The sequence below is a fragment of the Pinus tabuliformis genome, chromosome 6 (genome assembly GCF_031772625.1).
Source record: "Pinus tabuliformis cultivar Carrire ecotype Pingquan chromosome 6, CPIR1, whole genome shotgun sequence".
Taxonomy (NCBI): Eukaryota; Viridiplantae; Streptophyta; class Pinopsida; order Pinales; family Pinaceae; genus Pinus; species Pinus tabuliformis.
Window position 1 is genome coordinate 948,410,259 of NC_142292.1, and position 24,964 is coordinate 948,435,222.

The 24,964-nt window shown below is 32.6% G+C and overlaps 2 protein-coding genes across 2 annotated transcripts; both read left to right on the top strand.

Moving 5' to 3' along the window:
* Positions 1-2,201: 2,201 nt before the first annotated feature.
* LOC149262086 (U-box domain-containing protein 34-like) lies at positions 2,202-10,420 on the top strand. The gene is made up of 2 exons (XM_089383286.1): positions 2,202-2,548; positions 10,329-10,420. Exons 1-2 carry the CDS (start codon positions 2,371-2,373, stop codon positions 10,385-10,387), a joined length of 237 nt encoding a protein of 78 aa, XP_089239412.1. The 5' UTR covers positions 2,202-2,370; the 3' UTR covers positions 10,388-10,420.
* Positions 10,421-10,653: 233 nt separating this feature from the next.
* LOC149262087 (uncharacterized) lies at positions 10,654-14,816 on the top strand. The gene is made up of 6 exons (XM_089383276.1): positions 10,654-10,769; positions 10,868-10,989; positions 12,390-13,146; positions 13,796-13,897; positions 14,003-14,191; positions 14,384-14,816. The coding sequence occupies exons 1-6, from the start codon at positions 10,701-10,703 to the stop codon at positions 14,579-14,581; spliced, it is 1,437 nt and encodes a 478-aa protein (XP_089239402.1). The 5' UTR covers positions 10,654-10,700; the 3' UTR covers positions 14,582-14,816.
* The last annotated feature ends 10,148 nt before the right edge of the window (positions 14,817-24,964 follow it).

Consider the following 24,964-nt stretch of genomic DNA (forward strand, 5'->3'; position numbering starts at 1 on the left):
TAAAATTCTCATCCACATTTATTGATTGAAATGGTATTTATTGTGGAACATATTCTAAGGAAGAATGTTATTTTTTTAAGTAACAGGCTATGCACCCTCACTTGTGGTCTCTTGATTCCTAATGACCAAGAGACATAACTTCTTATATTAGGTACCTTAAATTATTCATGTTCTGAAGTTTCAATAAACAATATAATCTCAATTTTAGTCAAGATAAAACTCAACATAGATCTTTTGCTTCATAAAATACCAATATAGTTCCAATTTTAGTAGAGATAAAACTCAACATAGATCTTTTGCTTCATAAAAAACCAATATAGTTCAAAGAGAAAATATGAGTTTACCAAATTATCTTTTGAATTTTTATGAGTAATAATAATTTTTTATTCCTAATTATTATCCATTTCATATTACCTTTTGAAGTCACTTTCTCAATTCTACCTAATGTTATGAAATGAGATCTCAATTTGTAAATAATTATGAGAGTTCAAAATTCAAACTCAATGAATATACCATATATATTTATAGTCGTATAAAAATATAAAATCTTGTTTTTTAATTAGTTATACATACGAAACGACTTCAAACAGCGAGGAATGAAACTGCTTCACACTATTTTTATTGTCAGAGGCTAACAGCGTGGAACTGAAACGGCTTCACAATATCTTCATAGACAGAGGCTACAGGATGTCTAGACACAGGAAACGACTTTGGAGAAAGCCAGGATCGCCTAATCCAACCAGAGGAAAAGCGGAAATGAATCTTAGACATTTTCCTTGATTTTAGAATCTAAGCGTTAAGCTAGGATCTCTTAGCAATTGAAAAAAAAAAAAACAGCAAATGTACTGGCGAAAGTCTATGGGAAAAGCTGGATTTTGAGGATCCAGAATAGATAGCCAGAAATAATACAGCAGAATGTAATAAGGGTGGTTTGGTTCATTTGGGAAAAAAAACATCTCATGTGATAAGTGTCTCACACCTTTTATGTTATAATTTATGGATATGGTTACAATATTCATGCATAATTTTTAGATATTTGGATAGTAATTAACATATTTACCCTCAATTACTTCCCCCACAATTTAAACAATTATTTGCATAAAAATAGATTAGAATAAGATGTAAATAAATATATTTACAAAAAATTACTTTTCGCTTTTATTTATGTTCTTCTTGACTTACTAGTGATTACTACCCACCCAAGTCTTTATACTTGACATAACAATTAATTTATAGAGTTCACATCTCAATTAAATTACATATTGAAAATTATTAATATCACATTAATCAATGTAAATTATCATTTTTAGAAATTTATAACTTGAGCGGCATCCACCAAATCGAACCAAACCAAACCATCCTACATCACTCGTTTCTCTTATTTAAATTTATTTTAATATAATAAATATATTATGATATTTGACAACGCTCATACTAATACGTTAATAATCAAATGTCTTTGTATTAAAATTTGAATTAACTATATATTTAATCATAATGTAAAACCAAGATAGTGTGTGACGTGAGAGATTTTGTGCGAGCTGTGATTGTCCATTACATCCTTACGAATAAATTATCAAAATTCCAACCCTTGCCACGTTCGGAGATCGTTCAGTCCCATGTGGCAGTGACTACGAGGCAAAGAAGTTCGCTCAGGGGCCACCGAAAGCACACTCCCGGAAGATCGACGACACCATTGGCTCATGGCCTTATAATTATCCAACAACTCCGCCACTACCCAAGTGGCGTCACGCTGGTAATGACTCAATTGCTTATGTCCTTCGACACCCGAGTGGCGTCACGCTGGTAATGACTCAATTGCTTATGTCCTTCGACACCCGAGTGGCGTCACGCTGGTAATGACTCAATTGCTTATGTCATAGTGAGAGATGCATTCGGGTTAACGCGGATTATCAGAACTCAACTTCCAAATTCTTTTATTTATTTATGATAATTACATAGTAATGATAGATACATTATAATTACAGTAGAACGCGGATACGCGGATTATCAGAACCCAACTTCAAACTTCCTTCTTTTATATATATGATAATTATAAATGCATGATAATTACATAGTAATGATAGATACATTATAATTACGGTAGAATTTTGACACTAAATTAGAAACGGGAAGCCACACGCAGTAACTAGGATAAGGCAACAGGGTTGACTTTAATATTGAAAAAGAGGCATTGCAGTTGCCGGAACATGGGGTTTGGCGATCTATATATGTATTGGAATTTGGTGTTTTTGATCCGTTTGGTAGCGCTAGTTGCTTTGGCAAGGCTCAACTCAAATTTATGATGCCTTGCTAGGCTTTCTTTATCTTCTTGTGGTGCAGGCCCTTGTTATCTTAATATCTGTTTAAATGTACAGCTTTGAGAATCAAACGGTGTCACCTCCCATGGTAATAGCCGTGGCAGTTAAGAAGCTGGGAGGTAATAGCACTTTGGCTGTCGAGTGGGCGCTGGAAAATTTAATGTCTGAAGGCGAAACTCTGATTATCTTGCATGTCAAGCAGCGGCTTTTCACCGTTCCGACGCCATGTATGAATCCTCACTTATGCTTTACTCTACTTTACATGTTTGGTTGGTATGCTTTAGCGCTTTACTGTACTTTACGTGTTTGGTTTGTATGGCTGCTAAGCGTGGTTCATTTTTTGGGGTTAGTTTTTTTTAGTGGGAACCAGTGTTGTGAACAAGCATCTAGCAATTCTGATCAGACAAGGAAATCTGTTAGGACCCACAATTGATTTTTTCTCTGTTTTCTTCTTTGGAAGAAGTTTACTATCCATGCATATAGAAGTTTAATATTTCATTAATTGTACCTACATATATAAATGTAACATTTCATTGATTTTGCATACATATAAAATTTTGATATTTCATTCATTTATAGGCTTGTATTTCACTCCCATCATGTAGATTGGCTTGTGACTGAATTATCTTTGATACAATGGAATAGTAGCACAAACACATAAAATATGTTGAGAGTAGGCGACATTAACGCTTCTCAGCATTAATATGTATGCCCAACGGTAGAAAATGAGAGAACTCGTTGCACGTCTTACAAATAACCTGATCAATATAACCGCAAATATAGACTCAGTCCGGGTAATGAAATTACTTTTGCACCGTACTACAACGATCCAATTTATTTATCTATTTATCTTAAATCTGATCAGGATTAACCATCATCAAAAAAATTTGGACACCCACAATTTTGAACACCCAGAATCTTGAAGCCCTTCAAAGAATTTTAGACACCCAGAATTTACAATAACGAAACGAATCTATAACAACGGTAACCGGGATTTCTAAAAATTTCCAACAAATTTTATTAAAATCAAATTATTTTCTAGCAAAACTTACGCTTCTTCAGACTACGCGAATATAAACTCACTTTCGATAATGAAACTACCGCATTAATAAATATCTGGTTATTCGTGAGATACAGATTGCCCAGACGGCGATCAAACTGCGGCATTAATAAATACCTAATTTTTCAGTCCTCCCTAACTTATTTCTGGAAAGCTTAAATTTTGACTATTGCTACACGATTATGGTTAGATATGGTTGATACTTGAAATGATATTATTCATACTTATTTAAAAAATTGTAGTTTAATATGGTTGATACTTGAAATGATATTATTCATACTTATTTAAAAAATTGTAGTTTAACTATTTTAAATAGAACAGAAAATAATACATAATAAGCAGTGGTCAAAATTATAGATATATAAGAAACCTATTTTAGCAGGAATATCCTCTTTGTTTACATTTTGCTGCTGCATAACGCGCTGCGCAGACAAATAATTCCAAAACAAAGGTTTCAGTTACCGGGCGAGATTCAGAAGCAAACGGAAGTTAACCTGCTAAATTTCTATCATTCATATCCGGGAGATTTTGGAAAATGCTTAAAACCATGGCCGTTGGCAGAGGGCAAAGACGTTACAATTTGGAGGGCTGATTGGCTAATCAGTGTTGCATGTTGCGATAAGATTGTTGCATGAAAGGGAAACACGGTATAGCTTTAAATAATATAGATTTAAATACACTAATTTGTTTGATATGTTTTTTAATTAGTTCTATTAAAAATTTAGTTTAAACAATAAAACAATAAATCGTAATTATTAATAGTTGGTATTGTATAATGAGGTTGATTGGTAGGTGCGTTTTGAAATATGGGTTTTATAATTTTAATTTAATTATCAATGAATATTAAGTGGTGGTAGGGATCTAACTTTTATAAAATATTTTTAATAGTATACACAAATTAAAGGTTGATATTTATTTTTAAAATTGGTATGCATTTTTTCCTCTTTTAATTAAATTAATTAATTAAAAAAAAATCCCCTCCCAACAACTATTATCGATGGGTTTTTTAGTATGTGGTATTGATAAACCATGGTATTATTCCATGATATTGTAATAAACTCTATTTATAGGCTAAGAGTCTTTATCATAAAGTGAGGGGTGAATCTCCACCTCTAATTCCTTTTATCATTAATAATAATTATTATTATTAATATTAACTAGCACGGCCACATTTATTAATGTGGTTGATATACACCGATTAATGTATAAAAGGTGGAAAATGTTGTCCATCGACTTATATCAACCACATTAGTAAATGTGGTTGTCCTTGTTATAACTGACGTGTGGGATGGATTCATTAACCATGGTTGACCATGGATGACAAGGGTTGATGAGGTTGACCATGGTCAAGCTTACATTAATGTTAATACTAATGTTATATTAATCTTACAAAAATGGTTATATTAATAGTATGGTTAATGACCCTGACCATGGTTGAAGACAGTTGACCATGTTCGACCATTCTAACCATGGTTGGCCATTAGGAGTCGGAAGAACATGGAATGTTCTAAATTGACTATGCTTGACTAAAGATGACCATGTTTTATCATGGTTGATTATGGTTCATCATGGTTGATCATAGTTGAGCATGATTGATCATGGTTGACCATATTCAAAAATAGAAACCTTTATGATGGTTGACGATATTCAACCATGGTAGATCATGGTTGACCATATTCAACCACGGTTGATAATGGTTGACAATGGTTGATACTCGCATATTATCATTGAAATGGTTGATCATATTAAACAATTTTCAATGGTTGACTATGGTTGACCATTCACAATGGTTCACGATGGTTGGAAATCATGGTTAACCATGATTGACAATGGTTGACTATGGTTGACTGTGGCTGACCATGATTGATAGTGGTTGGCAATGGTTGACGATGGTTGACAATGGTGGACATTGGTTGGCAATGATTGACCATAGTTGACTATGGTTGATCATTGATAATGGTTGACATTGGCTGACCATGGTTGACAATAGTTAATAGTGGTTGGCCATGATTGACTGTGGTTGACAATGGTTGACCATTGTCAATGGTTGATAATAGTTGACCATATTCAAACATTGTCAATGGTTGACAATGATTGACCATGGTTGGCAATGGTAGTCAACCATTGTCATGCATTCTCAACCATGCAGTTGTTGAGGTTGACTATTGATAAACATGGTAAACATAGGGTTGACCATATTTGATCATGGTTAACTATTTAAATGTTGACTATAGAGGTTGACTTTGTTTGACCATAGGTGATAATGGTTGACCATTGACAATGGTTAATGATTGTCAATGGTTGACAATGATTGGCCAAGGTTAGCCATTAACAATGGTTAACCATGGATGAAGATGGTTGATAATGGTGAACCATGGTTGACCATTCTCACTAGTTCACTGTTGATAATGGTTTATCATGGTGGATAATGATTCACCATGGTTGACAAAGGTTGATAATGGCTGTCCTTGGTTGGCCATAGTTGACAATGGTTGACCATGGTTGACCATTGTTGTCAACCATTCTGGACCATGTAGCTGTCAAGGTTGACTATTGTGAAATATGGTAAACTTAGGGTTGACCATGTCTGATCATGGTAAACTATTTAAACGTTGACTATAAAGGTTCACTTTATTTGACAAATGTGGTTCACTATGTTTGAGTATTCATAGTAATTAATAATATTAATAAGCAATTGTGTTTTATCGAAGTTGAATAGTGTTAACTGTCAAAGATAGGCGGACATAATCAACTACATTCGTAAATGTGGTTGACTAATTTTGGATAAATTGCAATGTAACGTAACATTGTGACAATGTTTATCAGATTGTGATGTTGGATGGATTTTTGTTCCACAACCATGTGGTTTTCAAGGTTGACTATTGTTAAATATGGTAAACATAGGGTTGACCATGTTTGATCATGGTCAGATATTTAAACATTGACTATAAATGTTGAATTTGTTTTAATATGCTTGACTAATGTGGTTTACTATATCTAAGTATTAATTTTAACTGATAATACAAAAAGGTGACTATGTTTGACCAAAGTTGAAGAGTGTTGATTGCCAAACATAGTCAAACATAGTCAACCACATTAGTAAATGTGGTTGACTAATTTTCTAATGTCACATTGGAACATCGGTTAAATTGAAATGTAATGTAGTGTTACAATAATGTTTGTCAAATTGCGACATTGGATAGATTTATAGGCCATTCCAATGTCACATGTTTAATTGTTAATATTAATCAATAATATTAATAGGCAATAATATTTGACCAAAGTTTAAGACCGTTGATTGTCAAACATAGTCAACCATAGTCAATCACATTATTAAATGTGGTTGACCACATTTTAATTTCGCATTACAACATTGGATGACTTTCAATATAATGTAACATTGCAACAATAATTGTCATGTCACGATGCTTGATAGATTTTCGTATGATTCAAACATCACAATAGTATTATTATTATTAGTAGTAGTAGTATTCAACTTTATTAATATTAATATTGTTGTTATTAAACATTTTTAAATATTGATTTGGATTGACCAATGATGACCTTAGTTAACTAAGGTTGAAAATGTTTGACATTGGTCAGCCATGGTTGACTATAATTGAATATGGCTGAGTTATGTTGACTGAAGGACACCTATGAGTAAACAAGGTGGACTATTATTAAATATGGTAAACATAGGGTTGACCATATTTGATCATGGTCAACTATTTAAACATTGACTACAATCGCTCACTTTGTTTGTCTATGTTTAACTAATGTGGTTGACTATGTTTGACTATTAATATTAATCAATAATAATAACATGTGATTATGTTTGACTGAATTTGAAGAACGTTTACTATCAAAAATAGTTAAATATAGTTAGTAAACCAATGTGTTTTAAGCCATATTAATATTAATATTCTTAAATATTTTATTTAAACATTGACTATGGGTGAGTATGGTTTAACCATAGGTGAACATTGCTATATTTAACAATCTTTTGACTATGGTTGAGCACGATTAACTATATTTATCCATGTTTAAACATCACTATGTTTTGACTATTAATGACTATGGTTGACTATGATTGACCATAGTTTGGTTTGACTTGGGTTGATCATGATTTACTATGGCTGAAAATTGTTTAACTATGATTTATCATCATTTGAACATGGTTTCACTATGTTCAACCACATTTGAATATGATTAATTATAGTTGACCATGGCTTGAATACATTTGACTATGGTGGACCATATTTTTACTATGGTTTATCTATTGTTGGCCATGATTTAACTATGGTTACTATTGCAATGATGATTTTTTATGGTTAACCATGGTTTGACTACCGTTGACCCTATCCATCCACTGTAAGACTCTATGGTTAACATTTGGCAATAAGTTTTTAACCTGAAAAATAGTGTCAGTTGAAACAAATTGGAGACTATTGAGAAATATATTGGAAACAATTAAAAACCATATTGAAAACAAATTATTATCAAAATGTTTTTAATATTAATGTGAATATTATTGTTATCATTATTATTATCATTCATAATGTTACTAATAATATTATTAATAACATTAATATTAATATATAAAAATGGTTATATAAAATATTATTATTACATTAATAATATATTTATGTTATAATTAATGTAATAAAGTATTAATGCAACATTATTATAATTATCAATAATATTAATATTAATGTTATCCATATTAATATTAATCTTATTAATATTTTTATGAAAAAAATATTAGTAATAATTGATATGAAAAATATTACTCATAGTTAACATTAGTGATATGTAAATATTGTTAATATTATATAAGTGTTAATATTTATATTAATAAAATTTAACACTATATTAATAATAATCAATAATAATGTTTCTAAGTATTACTTTAATATAAACATTAAAATTATTATAGAACTTACTTACAATAAAATACGAAAACCTAATATTATTAGCATAATAAAAACTACAATTAATATAAAAATGTTAAATTAACTTAAAGTAAAGCTTAATATTATCATAAACTCAACCGCGTACCAGGTATAAAAAGGAAGGATTCACGTGAGGACCAACCATATGACTCAACCGCATATTATAACCAGCACTGTGTCGTCAGAGTAACTCCAATGAGGGAGTAAAACGTTTCAGCTGCACGGAGGAATGTGAACGGCACATGCATGCCGTACCGAGGACGTTACATAATTCAATGGGCTTCACAAATTGAACATGTTACATAATTTAATATACCTGGATTTTTATTATTAATTCAACCCACGTTTCAATGCGGGCGAATGTGGTCTTGACTAATCCTAGTTAATTGCAAGTGGTGTACTAAATTTTTAATATATTTTGTAAATTTTTAATTTAAATAGGGTTTAAATTATGATAAGCTATTCTTTGGAACTCTATTCACTGATTTAGGGATGATTATTAGAATAGCTAATTAAGAAAAGAAAATGATTAAAATGTTCAAATGTTTGCTCATAATTTATTTAATTTTTATGATTATTTATAAGAATTTAAAATATATATAATTAAATAAGGATTTTTATTATAGATTGATGTATAGTTAAATTTTCTAGCCATATAATTTATATGGCTATATCAGTTTAAATAATATAATTTTTATATGGGGTTGAATTTATTTTTCTTTAAAAAATACAATTAATCTGGTAAAAATTTGCAATTTTATTAACAATTACTTATCCAATATTTTTTTAAGGTGAAAATATTATTAAAAAATATGAATAGAAATTTTTACCTTAAATTTAAGTTATAATATCAAAATTTCATTTTAAATATGTATTTGTTATCTAACACCATTTTTCATTTTCTATTCTTCATCTTCTTATTTATTTAATGGGTTTTTATAGAATTAATGTTCATTTACCAATGTGTTCTCACCATTTTTATTTTAATTAACTATAATCATTATTTATATAATGAGTTTGCATAAAATTGTATTCTTCTTTATGGACTTATACTTGTGAAACTGATTGTTTATATATTTGAAACTTATAGAAGCAATCCAACCATATAAGTTAAATGATCGATGAATACCAATAAAATTAGGGCACATACACAATTAAAAAATAACCTTTCATTAAATTAACAAGAATTATTTTATTTTCTTAAAACTTAAACAATAAATATTTTATTTTCTTAAATCTTAAACATACATACTTGTATTATTTGTAATAATAGAAACATCATTTTTCCAATATTAACACACTTATCAAAATAATAATTAACTAAATAAACTTTTGTATTTAAAAAAGTGAGTTAAAGATTTAAAATTTCTTTTTTTTTAATAATAAAGCATTTCTCATAATGGATCATTTTCTTATAAAAAAATTTAGGTCATCATTCTAAAGCTTAAGTTATTAATTTAAAAAATAAAAATAAAAAGTAATATATTCCCATACATGCATTTCATCAACATCTTGATGTTTGTTTTGCAATGGGAATCGTGTACCAATTTCACAAGAAGATGTAGTTTTTTTCTTATATGCAAGAAATGGACTTACAAATAAATGTAAATGAGATTTTTTTTATTATATTCTTATACATGCATTTCATTCACATGTTGATGTTTTTTTTGGTAGTGGGATGTCTACCAATTTCACTTGTACAAGAGGATGTAGTTTTTTCTCATATGCAAGGAATAGAATTACAAATAAATGAAATGTTCTCCACTGCTTAAATTATTAATTTAAAAAATAAAAATAAAAAGTAATATATTCCATACACGCATTTCATTAACATTTTGATGTTTTTTTGCAATGGGAATCGTGTACTAATTTCACAAGAAGATGTAGTTTTTTCTTATAGGCAAGAAATGGACTTACAAATAAATGTAAATGAGATTTTTTTTATTATATTCTTATACATGCATTTCATTCACATGTTGATGTTTTTTTGGGTAGTGGGACGTCTACCAATTTCACTTGTACAAGAGGATGTAGTTTTTTCTTATATGCAATGAATAGAATTACAAATAAATGAAATGTTCTCAACTGCTTAAATTGTTAATTTAAAAAATAAAAATAAAAAGTAATATATTCCCATACATGCATTTCATTAACATCTTGATGTTTTTTTTGCAATGGGAATTGTGTACCAATTTCACAAGAAGATGTAGTTTTTTCTTATAAGAAAGAAATGGACTTACAAATAAATATAAATGAGATTTTTTTTATTATATTCTTATACATGCATTTCATTAACATCTTGATGTTTTTTTGGCAGTGGGACGTCTACCAATTTCACTTGTACAAGAGGATGCAGTTTTTTCTTATATGCAAGGAATAGAATTACGAATAAATGAAATGTTCTCAACTTACCAACAATTATGCCATGCTCGAAAGGTAATCCTTACATTATTTTTGTTTTTTTCTTGTTTACTGTAAATAATTTATAGTAGATTGTATTATTAATACTTTGTAGTTGACTTTTGGAAATATAGGTCAACACAAGGTTTTCATTAATAGAACATGATGATGTGGCATCTGCAATAATCAAGAAAATCTCAAGTTATGGCATTAATGGACTTGTTACAGGATCAGCGTCTAGCAATTCAGTTACAAGGTAATATTCCTAAATATTAAAACTAATAAAATAATGTGAATATTACTTAGGAATTTTGTTTAGTCGGTTTATCAACTACTAAATTCGGCTTAGAAGTTGAAACTTTAAATTATGGGTATTTATCTTGAAAATAATTAAAAATGTTTGTCGTATTGTTTTGCTTAATTTAAGAGTGTTTCAGTTTTATATGTTTGTAATCTTATTTTAAATGCAGTAAGATGTATATTAGTATTTAGTTGTTTACAAGAGCAAGAATAACTAATTATATTTACTCACAAATATTTTATTTTATTTGAATGTTCTATTTTTATACTTTTATAATAAACTTTGTTATCAATTCAATTTAGCTATTTAACATATATACTATCTATTAAATTTGTTCTTAAAATAAAAATAAAATTTCTTGTAAATTGATTACTATCTTTTTTAAGTATATCTAAGTTATTATTAATCAATATAAAACATCTTTAATATCACTATTTAATTGGTTAAAAAGTAATTTCCATTGAATATAAAAAATTCAAATCCTCTACTTTGCTTAATTAAATGTTTATTTTTACACTTCTATAATAAATTTTCTCATCAATTTCACTTTCATCTTCATTGTTAACAAAAGAATAATCACAGTACAATTTGATCGATCAATTAAATCAAAATATCTTGTTTGTAAAAAAAAAATACTCAATGTGCAAGTGAATTTTTTTAATTAAATACATTAAAATTTCTTTTTCCTAAGCATTTATTTCCTATATTTAACTATATATGAATGACTTTTCCAGTTCCCTACCATGTAAACACATTTATCATAAAACATTATATATATATGAATGAATGACTTTTCACGTTAAAATTGATTATATATACCTGACTGACTTTCCACGTTCCCTCCTAGGTAAGCACATCTAATTATATATATATACTAACTTTCCACGTTCCCTCCCAGGAGGCACACTTGATTAATAAAACATCATCTAAAGAAATGATACAAATTGGAATACTTCAAGGTTAATGATCTTACATCTCTACGTTTTCTATTTATTTTATTGATAGGTAGAGAATTATTGAATTAATCTATATCAATAAACTTTGGTTTTAATTTGTTCTCAATCTATTGCAACTCTTTAGTGATCATGTCAATAGTGTGTATGAGTTAATTTTTACATGCCATCACACGATCACTTATTTCAGGTAATTAAAAGAAATACGAGGAGAGGGTTTAGAAAAGGATTTTTATTTTTATTTTTTTCTTTCCTAAGCTTCATACTGTGAAGGTTCATACTTTGAAGTTATTTGTGTGTAGATTTGTGATCTTTAATGTTTGCCTCGTTTGAAACATTTACTTAACTATTCCGTCTCGTTAACTCATATCTGTGTTGTCCCTCAACATTGTTTATCGCCAGGAGATTCAGGTCCCATAATGTACCGGAAACTGTTCTGAAAAATGCACCGAATTTTTGTACCGTACATATAGTACCAATACGCAAACTTAGTTCGGCCCACTTAACTTCATCTAAAGAGTTTGAAATTCGCAATCCAGAGCATTTTAGTAATCAGAGTAGTGGCTTTTCAGATATCACTAACTTCGCCACTCTGAAGGGTGTGACAGAGTCACAGTCTGAAGGATTTATTCACGATTACTCTCAATCCCTACATTTTCCGAGAAATCAATCTCCTTCGAATAATTATCAAGTTCCGATAAGTCTCAGCGCCTCGAATCCAGCGAGCACAATTTCAAATGTCGAGAGTCGATCTGCTTCAATTTCAATGTCGAGAAGTCAAACTTCAGGAATTGGTGGAGTTTATGACAGTGGAACTCCAAGGTTTTCAACATCAAGATCGGATTTCCTTAGTGAGAACTCCAGTATAGCAATGAGCATAGAGGGAAGAGAATCTCCACGCAACACAGGATTACCAAGGAGTACTCCACCTCTATCCATTGGAAACCTCCCAAATTTTGACATGGAAACCTATACCTTTTCTACGAGTGGAAATCAGTTTAACTTGGACACTGCAAGTACAGATGTCCTTGGCGGCAGTTTACAAGGAGACCCACCTATTTTCTCCCGCAGTTTAGGAGGTCGTCATGGAAATGTTACTGATGAAATGGAGATCAGCCCATGGAATGTCAAAACGGCACCAGCATCGAATAATGAACAGGTACAATGTACTGATTGGTATTTAGGTTTTTTCTCCCTGAGCATTAAGTGAATAACTTTGTTTATATCAGTATAGATTTAAATTTGACTAATTGGAATAGAGATCAAATCCCTTAATTTAAAAATCTTTTTAGAGTGAAATGTTTTTTCTAAAAATTGAACGAATTATATATTTTTTTGAATTTTTTTAACATTGAAATAAATACTAAAATAAATTTTCATTTACTTTTTCTCTATATTAATGAAATTGATTGAAATTGAGATTAAAATAAATTAGTGAACATACATATTTAAAAACATTATTTAATATATTAAAAAGTTATTATTTATATAGAAATAAAAGTAGTTTTTGTTTTACTTTATTTACTTATAAATTTGATATAAGATTATGATATTTCAGAGAGATATTCAATATTTTATTTATAATAAAAAGTGAGTAAAACATATATATTGATTTCACAGTGAACTATGAATAAAATTACACAACTCCCTATACTTAATTATAGTATGAATTTCTCTATAAAAAAATTGATTTCATTTTTATATAAAATTATGTCTCTGGCCGAAATTTTTTGACAATACATGGACTTGTGGACTTGGTATATAATGGGTTTGGTATGAACTAATCTGATTCTTTATTTGATGAGTAGAATGTGATGATGGAGGTAGAAACGCTGAAACTTGAGCTAAAGCATACTCAAAGCATGTTATATGCTCTTGCCCAGCAAGAAGCAACGAAGGCAAACATCACGGTGAGATTATCTGCCTCTTGTAGTGAATTGAATATCAGGTATGCCGTTGTGGTACCAGGTAGTACACTGAAGGACTGATGTTTACAATCTAAATGATGGTGACAGGCCAATGAACTAACGAAAGAGATAGGAAGACAACTTGCAGCTGAAAGGATAAGAGCCAGAATAGAATCAGAAGTGAGAAAGAAAGCACATAAAGCACCTGAATCTAAGCAGATATCTGTTCAAAGCAGACATAAGAAAGAGGAAATGGATGCTATGCCTCCAGAGCATTTTGTTTGTCCTATACTTCAGGTAAGTTTTTGTCGAGGAGGATTCCTTTAAGTAAAGGGTTCGTGACTATAATAATCTAAGTTGAAATTAAAGTACCCATCTCCAATAGAGGTTGTCCTCATTTAATTATGTGGACAGAACTCAGTGTGCATGACTCATGAACATCGGCCATCATTACGAATACTGAAAGTATGTTGGCCTTATTGTATGCAGGAGGTCATGGACGATCCCCATATGGCGGATGATGGTTACACATATGAGTATGCTTTCATCAGGAATTGGCTTGAGAACCACAATACATCCCCAATAACGAGTCAGCCGATACAACAGAATATCCTCATTCCAAATAATACACTTAGATCTGCAATCCGAGAGTGGAAAATTAAATCTGGATTCAACAACGAAGATTAGGATAGATGAGACACTGAATAATAATAATAAACCTTATTTTATATATCCTGGGATAACGCCCCTGCTGTGGGTATCGAATCGAATTGCCGTATCACCCAATTACCTGAAAATAAAAACATGGTCCTTCCCAATGCTACATGGTTTTCACGATTATGTTTTTTTCTTGTATGCCCTATGGGCTAGATTATAACTATCTTGTTATAAGGCATTGTAAGGATATTATTTTTATTCTATAAGGCAGAGGGTTCTCGCACAAAGATGCTATCCAATTTAGTGCAACAAGAGTGCACAAACAGTTTTTTTAATAATGCACATGAGTACTTATTGCGAACGCAGTACTTTTTTATTAAACGTTCATACCATGTAAAACCTCCATGTTGAGCTTACGAAATGGCTAAGAAACACGCACAAATTATTTTTATAAAAGTGTACACGTGTTATTTTAATGTGCACATGCTTTAAAAAATAATGTCCTTGTTCTCTTTCCAATAAAAAAAGATATGCCCACGCGATCTCATCATTCACCCCACTACAATTATACGATAGAATAAGAGATTTCCAACTCAGAGTTAATATGCATGTGTTTCTAGTAGAGGTTCAACGATTTGCTAGAGAGAGGTAAGTTTTTTTCCTTTCTTCTCTTTTTTTCATTAAATACAAGTTTGCAAAATTTCAAATGAAATTATTTTAATTGTGAAAAGAAGAAATAGATAAAGAGGAGGAATAAGGAGAGAGATGGGTTAGAGGGCAATAACAAGAGTCTAAATGAATAGGGAAAGAGAGATGGGAGATTAGGAAAAGGGAGAAAGAGATAATAATAAGGATAGTGAGAGGGGAGATAAAAAGATATAGAGAAAATGGGTGTGGAAAGTGAAGGTCTTAGCGAGAGAGTGAGTGAAAGAGATGTGGATAGAGAGGAAAGGAGGGAGAGGGTGGAACGGAGAGGGAGTGAAAGGGATTTGGATAGAGAGGAAAGTAGGGAGAGGGTGGGACGGAGAAAGATATAAGGTGAAAGAGGGTGGGTGCAGGTGGAGGTGAAAGAGGGTAGGAGCGGGGTGAAGGGTTCAGGTAAGGGGGGAGAGTGATGGGATTTCACACTCAAGATTGATCCCCCTCTCTATAATCCTCTCCATGGTTGGTCCTCTAAACCCCAACGATCCTAGAGATAGATAGGGATAGGGATAGGGAAAAGGGTGGAGAGAGGTGGAATTAGGGAAGGGGAGAGAGAGAAAAGGAGGGATGCGGGGGAAGGGAGTGAGGGAGAGATAGAGATCGGGAATGGGAAATAGAGGGAATAAGAGAGTGGGTTTGTGTGTGTGTTTGTGTGTTAGAGAGAGAGAGTGGGGGATGGGGGGACGTAGGGATAGATAAAATGAGGGATAGGGAGAGGGGGAGAGAGAAAGAGATAGGGAAAGAGGTAGAGAGAGGGATGCTTAGGTAAAAATATATAGACAAAGCAATATAGAAAGGAGACATGCACATAAAAAGATAAATATAGAGAGAGAGCGAGAGAGAGAGAGATAGAGAAGGTAGAGTGATTGTGTGGGTGTGTTACAGAAAGGGGGAAAGTAGCTGAGGTGGGGGAGAGAGAGAGGTATTTAAGAGCAAGAAATACATGGGACATATAGAGGGAGACATACAAGTAGAGAGAGAGATATATATGGGAAAAATAATAGATAAGGAAACAAGAGATAAAGGGAATAGAGACATGGGTAGACAAATTGATAGGGAGTGAGGGAGAGATTGAAATAGGTGGAGAGATGAGGGCTCAAGGGAGAGAGAGGGGGGGTGTAAGGAAAACAAGGATAGAGAGGGGGGAAGAGAGAGTTGGAAAAGAAGGTGAGAGATGGAGGAAAAATGTTGCGAGAGATGGATATAGGGGGAGAAATATGGGAAGAGAGAGAGAGAGAGAGAATGGGATAAGGAAAGGAAAATATAGGAGGAAGAAGGGGGAGGGAGAGAGAGAGAGTCTATATTGAAAAAAAAATAGGGAGAGAGGGGGATGTAGGAGGAAGAAATGTAGGGGGGCGGGGGGGGGTGGTGAAAGGGAGAGAAAAATAGAGGGATACAAGAGGGTGGCAAATAGGGGGATAATGATAAAGAGATGGGAGAAGTGGGTTGGGGGGGGGGGGGGGGGGTGGTTAGATAGATGGGGAAAGGAAAACACACAAGAACACATATAGGGATATAGAGAGAGAGATGTGGAAGTGGGGGAGAGGGAGTGGGGGGGAGTTAGAGGGAGAGAGGGAAAGATACAGACAGGTAGGGGTCTTGCGGAAGTGGGGAGAGAGGGATAATGAGGGAGACATAGGGAGAGAGAGAGAAAGGGAGGGAGAGAGATAGGGGAAAGGACGGAGGGAGGGGAGAAGGATAAGGGGATAAATCGAAAAAGTGAGGGGGGTTAGTGAGAGTGTGTGTGACAGAGAGAAGTGAGAAAGGGGGAGAGGTGGGGAGAGAGAGGTGGAGGATGTAAGAGGAAGTTATATAAGGGGGAGAGAAAGGGGATGGTGGGAGAGAGAGAGAGAGAGAAAGAGAGTCATATGGAAGGGATACATATAGGGGGAGAGAGGGGAGAGAGAGAGAGAGATGGGTAAAGAGATAGAAAGAGGGAGACATAAAGAGAGAGAGGAGGGAGAAAAATAGGGAGATGGGGAAAGGAAGAGGGAGAGATGAGAGAATAGGGAAAGGGATATAGAGATACAAATATGTATAAGGAGATGGGAAGAGGTATAAAGGGGTAGCGAGAGGAGGAGCTTGGTGGTGTGGAGAGGGAGTCATAGAGAGAGAGAGAGGATTAGGGAAAAGAGCGACAAAGAGGGAGAGAGAGGGGTTGACAAAGAGGGTTGGGAAAGATGGTGAGAGATGGAGAAAAAATGTAGATAGAGATAGGGATATAGTGGGGAGACATAAGGAGAGAGAGAGAAAGGGGTAGGTAGAGATAGTAAAGGAGGGAGGGTGGGGAAGGGAGGAAGAGAGAGAGAGGGGGTAAGGGGCAAGGAGGTAGGGAGAGAGAGGGGGTAGGGGGCAAGTAGGGAGGGAGAGATAGCGAGATAAAGGGAAAAAAGAGTGGGGTTATATAGAGAGTGTGTTAGAGAGATAAATAGAGGAAAAAGGTTAGAGGGAGGAAGAGAGAGGGATATATAGGAGGGATACATACTTGAGGAGAGTGAGTGAGAGAGAGAAATAGAGGCATATAGGAGGGAGACATAAAAGGGTAGATAGATAGAGATGGGGTAAGACAGAGAGAGGGAGAGAAAGAGATTAGGGAATACATAAAGACATAGGGGGGAAGAGAGAAAGAAAGGAATGGAGAGGGAAAGGGTGAGAAAGATGCCTATGTGTGGGGAGGGAGAGGGAGGAGGGAAACACAAGGACAATGAGAGAGAGAGAGATATGTAGAGAGGGGGTTATCTAAGGGAAGAGACAGGGATATAGGAGGGAGATGTAAGGACAAAGAGATAAAGGGATAGGGAGAGACAAAATGATGAAGAGTGGGGAGGGAGGGAGAAATGTAGAGAGGGAGAAACATAGATAGAGTGGAAAAGAGGGAGGTTAGAGAGAGTTTATGTGTCATTGAGAGAGAGGGATAGAGGGAGAGAGAGTGATGTCGTAAGGAAAAGAGAAATGAGGAATAGGGAAAGGAAGAGAGAGAGAGAGAGAGAGAGAGAGAAAGGGATATGAAATTAATAGAGGGAGATGGAGAATTAAAGAGAGAGAGAAATGGGGAAAGGAAAATAAAGAGGGTGGGGTATGGAAATGGAGAGAGAAATAGAAATAGGGATAACAAAATATGGAGAGATATAAATGAATAGGAAACGGGGTCGAGAGATGGGGGCTTAGTGAAAGTGAGAGATATAGAGGGATATCATGTAAAGACATGGGGGGGGGGGAGGATAGATAAAGACAAGGGGAGAGAGAGAGAGAGAGAGAATAGTAAAATTAGAGATAAATAAACCAATAATAACACATAAACCCCATATTTGATCCTCAGAACCTTTGTGGGAAAACTTGATGTGGATAGTAGATATACTATTGATGATGGGTTCAAAAGTAGTCATTTCTTGACTTAAAAGAATGCAAGTAAACCTACATCATGGACCAACTGAGTGATCCCTCGTCTAAACTTAGGCATGTTACAATCGAAAATCCACAAGCCTTTTAAAAGCTTCATCACATATAATTCATGGGCTCTAATACTACAAGGCACTAAAACCATGTGCCAAAAATCACCACTATGGACCTACAAACTTTGACTCATTCACCAAGTCAAGTTTACCTTATGATTTCCCCCTTTTAACTTAACTAAGGAAATCTACATGGTCTCCTCCCTTATCACCCAATTTTACTCCATTAATTTATCGACAGGGGCACACATGCCTAACCAGTTATTACAATCATTTGTCCATATACATGCATGTTACAAATTTCATCTCCAAAGTATTTTTGTTTTTATTTTTTTTATTGCTATCAAACATATTTATTTCCATTTTCTCATGTCTTCACAACTTTCCACACCAAGTGATTTCTTGACTATATCTCACTTATGTGGTTTCATCTCACCCTAATGGACCTCTATTTCCTCTCATGTAATCTTCATGTATCCGAGTCAAATCCCAGTCAGGATTCTCTTTATTAGCTTCAATGACAACATACAATGTGTTGACATTTGTAACCATCACTTCCTTGTATAAACCACGATCGCTTGGGTATGATACCAGTTGTTAATAAAATCCAAAGAGAAATAAATAAATAATAACAACACATCAACACCATATTTTATCTTGGAAGCCCTTGTGGGAAAAACAACTGTGAATAATATATCTACTATTCCTCGTTCCTTAAAAGAAATCCACGCCTTGAATTAAAAGAATCTAAGCTAGCCAACATCCTAGCCCAACCAAGTGAGCCCTTAACTCAACTCAGACACATTACAATGGAGAATATCCAATCCTTTTAAAGGCTTCATCATATGTAACCCATGGGATGTAATACCATAGGCCACCAAAACCATGTGCCTAAAACCACCATTATGGACCTAACAACTTTGACTCTTTCATCAAGTCAAGTTTACCATAATAAGAAAGGTGTAGAGATAAAAAGAGTGATGTAGAAATGAAAAGACGAAGAGTGGAGGGGAATACGAAAAGGGAAAGAGAGATAGGGAAAGATAGAAGGGGGGCTTAGGGGCGAAGAGAAAGATAAGAAGGATACATAGGAAGAGAGATATAGAGAGAAAGGGGTAGAGAGAGGAAAAGAGATATAGAGAGAAAGGGGGGAGGAGGTTCAGGGAAAAGTGGGAGAGAGATATGGGGGCCATGAGAATTGGGAAAGATGGTGAGTGATGGAGAAAACAATGTGTTCATGATATAGAATGTGTGAGCATTGTTATAATGCATACACATTAATAAAATGTGTGCCTCTTAACAATGCACATGGATCACTAATTTCAAAAATATTTGGTGAGAGCACTTTTTTTCAATTATGTATTGGGCTAGGTGAGCACTTTGGTTTTAAGCTTTTTAGATGTTCCTGTTTTTCAACCATGTTTTTGTATATTGTCTAAGTGATTGTTGCTAATGAAACTAAATACACTTTAGAGATTTGTGTGCAATTTCTAAATATATAAAATTTTGGAGAAATTAATAATAATAAAAAATAATGTTTTTTTTTTGACATATATCAAACTTATAAGGAAAATAGGTCTTTTATTTCTCCTATAAAATTTTATTGGTTGATTTATTTTGAAATAGGAAAGGAGCTTGCACTAGTACAAATGAATATTTACGTAGTAAAAAGAAAGAAATAAAATTACAAATAATGTTAATAACTTCATACTTGGGCAGAACGGTCAACCTCATCATTTGAAGCCTTCAATATGTTTCTTAATTTAAGAAAAAGACATAAATTCAAATTAAAAATTATTATGGATAAATAACACCTCATAATTACTATTATAAATTTGTTTAAAAAAATCCATTACTTGCATACCAAACTCAAGGCCTAATTTGATCAGATGCATTATGTTTTAGAAAAAAAAATAACATAACAATTTTAGATAAATTGATTTTCTAAGTTTCATCATTTTATATGAGGTGGTAAAAATATTTGGAAGTATCTCTAATGAATTTTTTTAGTGATTAAATTTCCATTGCAACTAAAGTGTCATAATTGGGAAGCATTACATTACAAAATTCCTAAAAATAATAGAAGGACAAATTGATATATAGAGTTCTTCTTATTATTAATATCTAAATTCCTCATCAACATTTATTGATTGAAATGGTATTTGCTATGGAATATAGTCTAAGGAAAAATGTTATTTTGTTGCTTAACAAGCTATGCACCCTCACTTATGATTTCTTGATTCCTAGTGACCAAGAGACATAGCTTCTTATATTAAGTACCTTAAATTCTTCACGCTCCAAAGTTTCAATAAACAATATAGTCTCAATTTCAGTGAGGATAAAATTTAACATCAATCCTTTCCATAGAAAACAAATATAATTCCAAGAAATAATATTTGTATACCAAATTATCTTTTAAATTTTTATTAGTGATAATAATTTTTATTCCTAATTATTATCCATTTGCTATTACCTTTTGAACGCCCTTTCTTAATTCTCCCTAATGTTAGGAAATGAGATCTCGATTTGCAAATATTTATGAAAGTTCAAAATTCAAACTCACTGAATATAACATATATATTTATAATCATATAAAATGTATAGAACATTTAAAAAGATATTTGCATTTTAATAATCATAATCAATTATTATATTAATCACTATAAATCTATTTTAATTGTGGATTTAGCAAGAGCCAAGAGGGATTAAATCTCTCCATATACAAACCTCATTTTAAGTATAAAACTTGAGGAAAGACTTGCAACGTGGAGAAATTTGATTCCTTTAGCCCTTGGTAGATCCAAAATTAAGATAGATCTATACTGATTCTTCATAATATTATATATATTTATATAAATTTCACATTTTTAGATATAAAAATATTTTTAATTTTAATTTTATTAAAATTTCGATGATACATATCATTAGATGTTTTATAACTTTTTTTTAATAAAAATAATTTTTAATTTTAATTTTCTTAAAACCTTTATGATACATATAATTATATGTTTTATAATTTCTCTAGTATTATATAATTTTATATATATATATATATATAATTAATTTAAAATATTAATTATTATTATTAGTCCTTACCAAGGTAAGGCGTTAGCAATTAATTTTCTTGTTGGCTACTCTTGGTTGAGCATTGACATATACAATTTATAATGTTTAACTTTTGAAAAATAAATATATATATTTTCAATATTATTAAAAATAATATTTTTCAAACATTTGATGGACCATAACTTGAAAGTTTTATTCCAGCCTAATCCCATGTGGATAATCTTTTGGAAAAAAAACACTTCATGTGATCAGTATCTTACACATTTTATGTTATAATTTATCTGTATTGTTGCAATATTTATGCATAGTTTTTAGATATTTGTGTAGTGATATATATATAATTTAAAATATCAATTATTATTATTAGTCTTTACCAAGGCAAGGCCCTAGCAATTAATTTTCTTGTTGGCCACTCTTGGTTGAGCATTGACATATACAACTTATAATGTTTAACTTTTGAAAAATAAATATATATATTTTCAATATTATTAAAAATAATAATTTTTCAAACATTTGATGGACCATAACTTGAAAGTTTTATTCGAGCGTAATCCCATGTGGATAATCTTTTGGAAAAACACCTCATGTGATAAGTGTCTTACACATTTTATGTTATAATTTATCTATATTGTTGCAATATTCATGCATAATTTTTAGATATTTATGTACTGATTTTTTTGTAAACTTTGCAAGAAAACCATCCAAAAATAAAACCTTTGAAAATAGCTTATACTTAGATAATTAACATATTTCTCCTTAATTACTTTCCACCATAATTTAAGCAATTACTTCACATCTCAATTATGATTATATAAGCACAATTATTAATATCACATTAACCAATATAAATTATAATTTTTTAAAAACTTAATAAACTACCCTACATCACTTGTTTCTCTTATTTTATTTTATTTAATTTCAATACGATATAAATATTATGATATTTGACAACGCTCATACTTATATTTCAATAATCAAATGTGCTTATATTAAAATTTGAATTAACTATACATTTAATAAAAACGTAAACCCTAGATATTCTGTGTGACGTGAGAGATTTAGTCTGAGCTTGTCAAAATTCCCACCGCTTGCCACGTTCGGAGATCGTTCAGTCCCATGTGGCAGTGACCACTAGGTAAGGAAGGTCGCCTAGGGCCCACCGAAAGCACATTCCCGGAAGATCGTAGACACCAGAGTGGCGGTCACGCTGGGATTGACTTAACTGCTTACGTCAGAGCGAGAGATGCATTCGGGTTAACTCAGATTATCAGATTACATAGTAATGTAGATACATTATAACTACAGTTGAACGCGGATTATCAGAAACCAACTTCCATATTTTATATATATATATAGTAATGATAGATACATTATAACAGTAGACTTTTGAGACTAAATTAGAAACGGGAAGCCACACGCAGTAGACTTTTGAGACTAAATTAGAAACGGGAAGCCACACGCAGCAAACAGGGTTGACTTTCAATATTCAGTTGCCGGAACATCTATACATGTATTGGAATTTGGTGTTTTTGGTCCGTTTGGTAGCGCTACTTCTCTGTTTAAATGTACAGCTTTGAGAATGAAACGGTGGCACCTCCCATGGTAATAGCAGTGGCATTAGATTAACCATTATGATTATCAAAAAAATATTTTGGACACCCAGAATTTTGAAGCCTACAACAACTATAACGGAGATTTTCAAAAATTTCCAACAATTTTTATTAAAATCATATCCAAATCCACTTACCTACGCGACAACGCGAATATAAACTCACTATATCACTATATCGGGTAATGAAACTACCGCATTAATAAATATCTGGTTATTCGTGACATACAGATTGCCCAGACGGTGATGAAGCCGAATAAGTAATAGTGATATGAAATTATGTGATAATAATGATATGTGTTATCGTTAAGAGATCTTTTATAATTTAGTATGAAGAGATATTGTTAGGTAAAAAATGATAAAATCATAAATTAAAAAATATTAATGTAGGTTTTAAATAATATATTTATCTTAATTTTATATTAGATTTTATAGAAATAAAATAATTGAAATTTAAAAAAGAAATCGTTTTTCAGTGTAAAAAAATATGTATTTCTTTCACAAATAATTTCTAAAAATAGCATTATGAATACAACACAAATATTATTGATACTATATGATGTGTAATTAATTCTATACTATGTTCACGTTCTGATTAAACTTTTGATGGCTTCTTCTTGATTCTGCTCCCCATACCTCTAGTTTTAGGAGACAATCTTCATCATTTGTATTTCTGGTTGGCTCCCTTGGAGCCTTGGGGCTGATTTCTCACCATCTTAGGTTTTGTCGCTAATAGCTTCTCAAGAGTTGGCTGGCTGTCTTGGAGCTTTTCGTTGAAAGTTTCCATCGCTCTTTTTTCCCGATCTGTTTTGTGGCCTCTTGTGGATCTCTTGTGATTCTCCTATTTTTCCTTCTTCCTCCGAGCCTTCAGATTCTTGCTCAACTTCTCCAATGTTTCCTTTGGAACTCTCAGCAAGGCTTGCCCCCTTGGGAGAAGACCTTCCTTCAAGTAAGTAAGAAACTCTAGAATAAATGTGAGGCGAAAGCAATCTCAGCTCGAGGGGCCTTCGGTGGGGTGGGCACCCTTTGGAACACTAACAAATTATCAGTCATTACTGAGACCCTCAACTCTCATTGGCTGTTTTTAAAATTGCAGCATGTAGAAACAAATCAGGTTTTTAGTCTCTTCAACGTGTATGTTCCTGTGAATGCTGGGAAAAAAAGGCCTGCTAGGGCTCCTTAATAAACCAAGCAGATCTAATTAATCTCGAGAATATCATCATTGTTGGAGACCTCAACTTCAGTCTCCTATCAGCAAACAAAAGAGGAGTCAGCGTTGTTCGTGGTCCGGCTAGGGAATGGGTAGAGGATCTTATGCAAGATTGGGACTTGCTAGACATCAAGCCAACCTTAGGTAAGTTCACTTGGACTAATAAAAGAATTGGTCCTAACCACATAACTGCCAGGTTGGACAGATTCTATATTCAAAGGTCTTTTCTTCTTCTTGGATTAGAGGCTAGAGTCCATATTCTCCCTTGTGGTACTTCAGACCATAAACCCATCAAGCTGGAACTCGTGTTTCAACTTGATCTTGGACCTATTCCCTTCAGATTTAGCCTGCTTTGGGCTAAGGAAACTGACTTC

What these genes read in the sequence shown, in the direction of transcription:
- LOC149262086 (XM_089383286.1), top strand. Translation starts at nt 2,371, where the DNA reads ATGTACAGCTTTGAGAATCAAACGGTGTCACCTCCCATGGTAATAGCC. An exon ending in TTTCACCGTTCCGACGCCAT is followed by an intron (nt 2,549 to 10,328) that starts GTATGAATCCTC and finishes TTTTTTGGGTAG; the next exon opens with TGGGACGTCTACCAATTTCA.
- LOC149262087 (XM_089383276.1), top strand. Translation starts at nt 10,701, where the DNA reads ATGCAAGGAATAGAATTACGAATAAATGAAATGTTCTCAACTTACCAA. An exon ending in TCTAGCAATTCAGTTACAAG is followed by an intron (nt 10,990 to 12,389) that starts GTAATATTCCTA and finishes GTTTATCGCCAG; the next exon opens with GAGATTCAGGTCCCATAATG. An exon ending in TTGTTTGTCCTATACTTCAG is followed by an intron (nt 14,192 to 14,383) that starts GTAAGTTTTTGT and finishes TATTGTATGCAG; the next exon opens with GAGGTCATGGACGATCCCCA.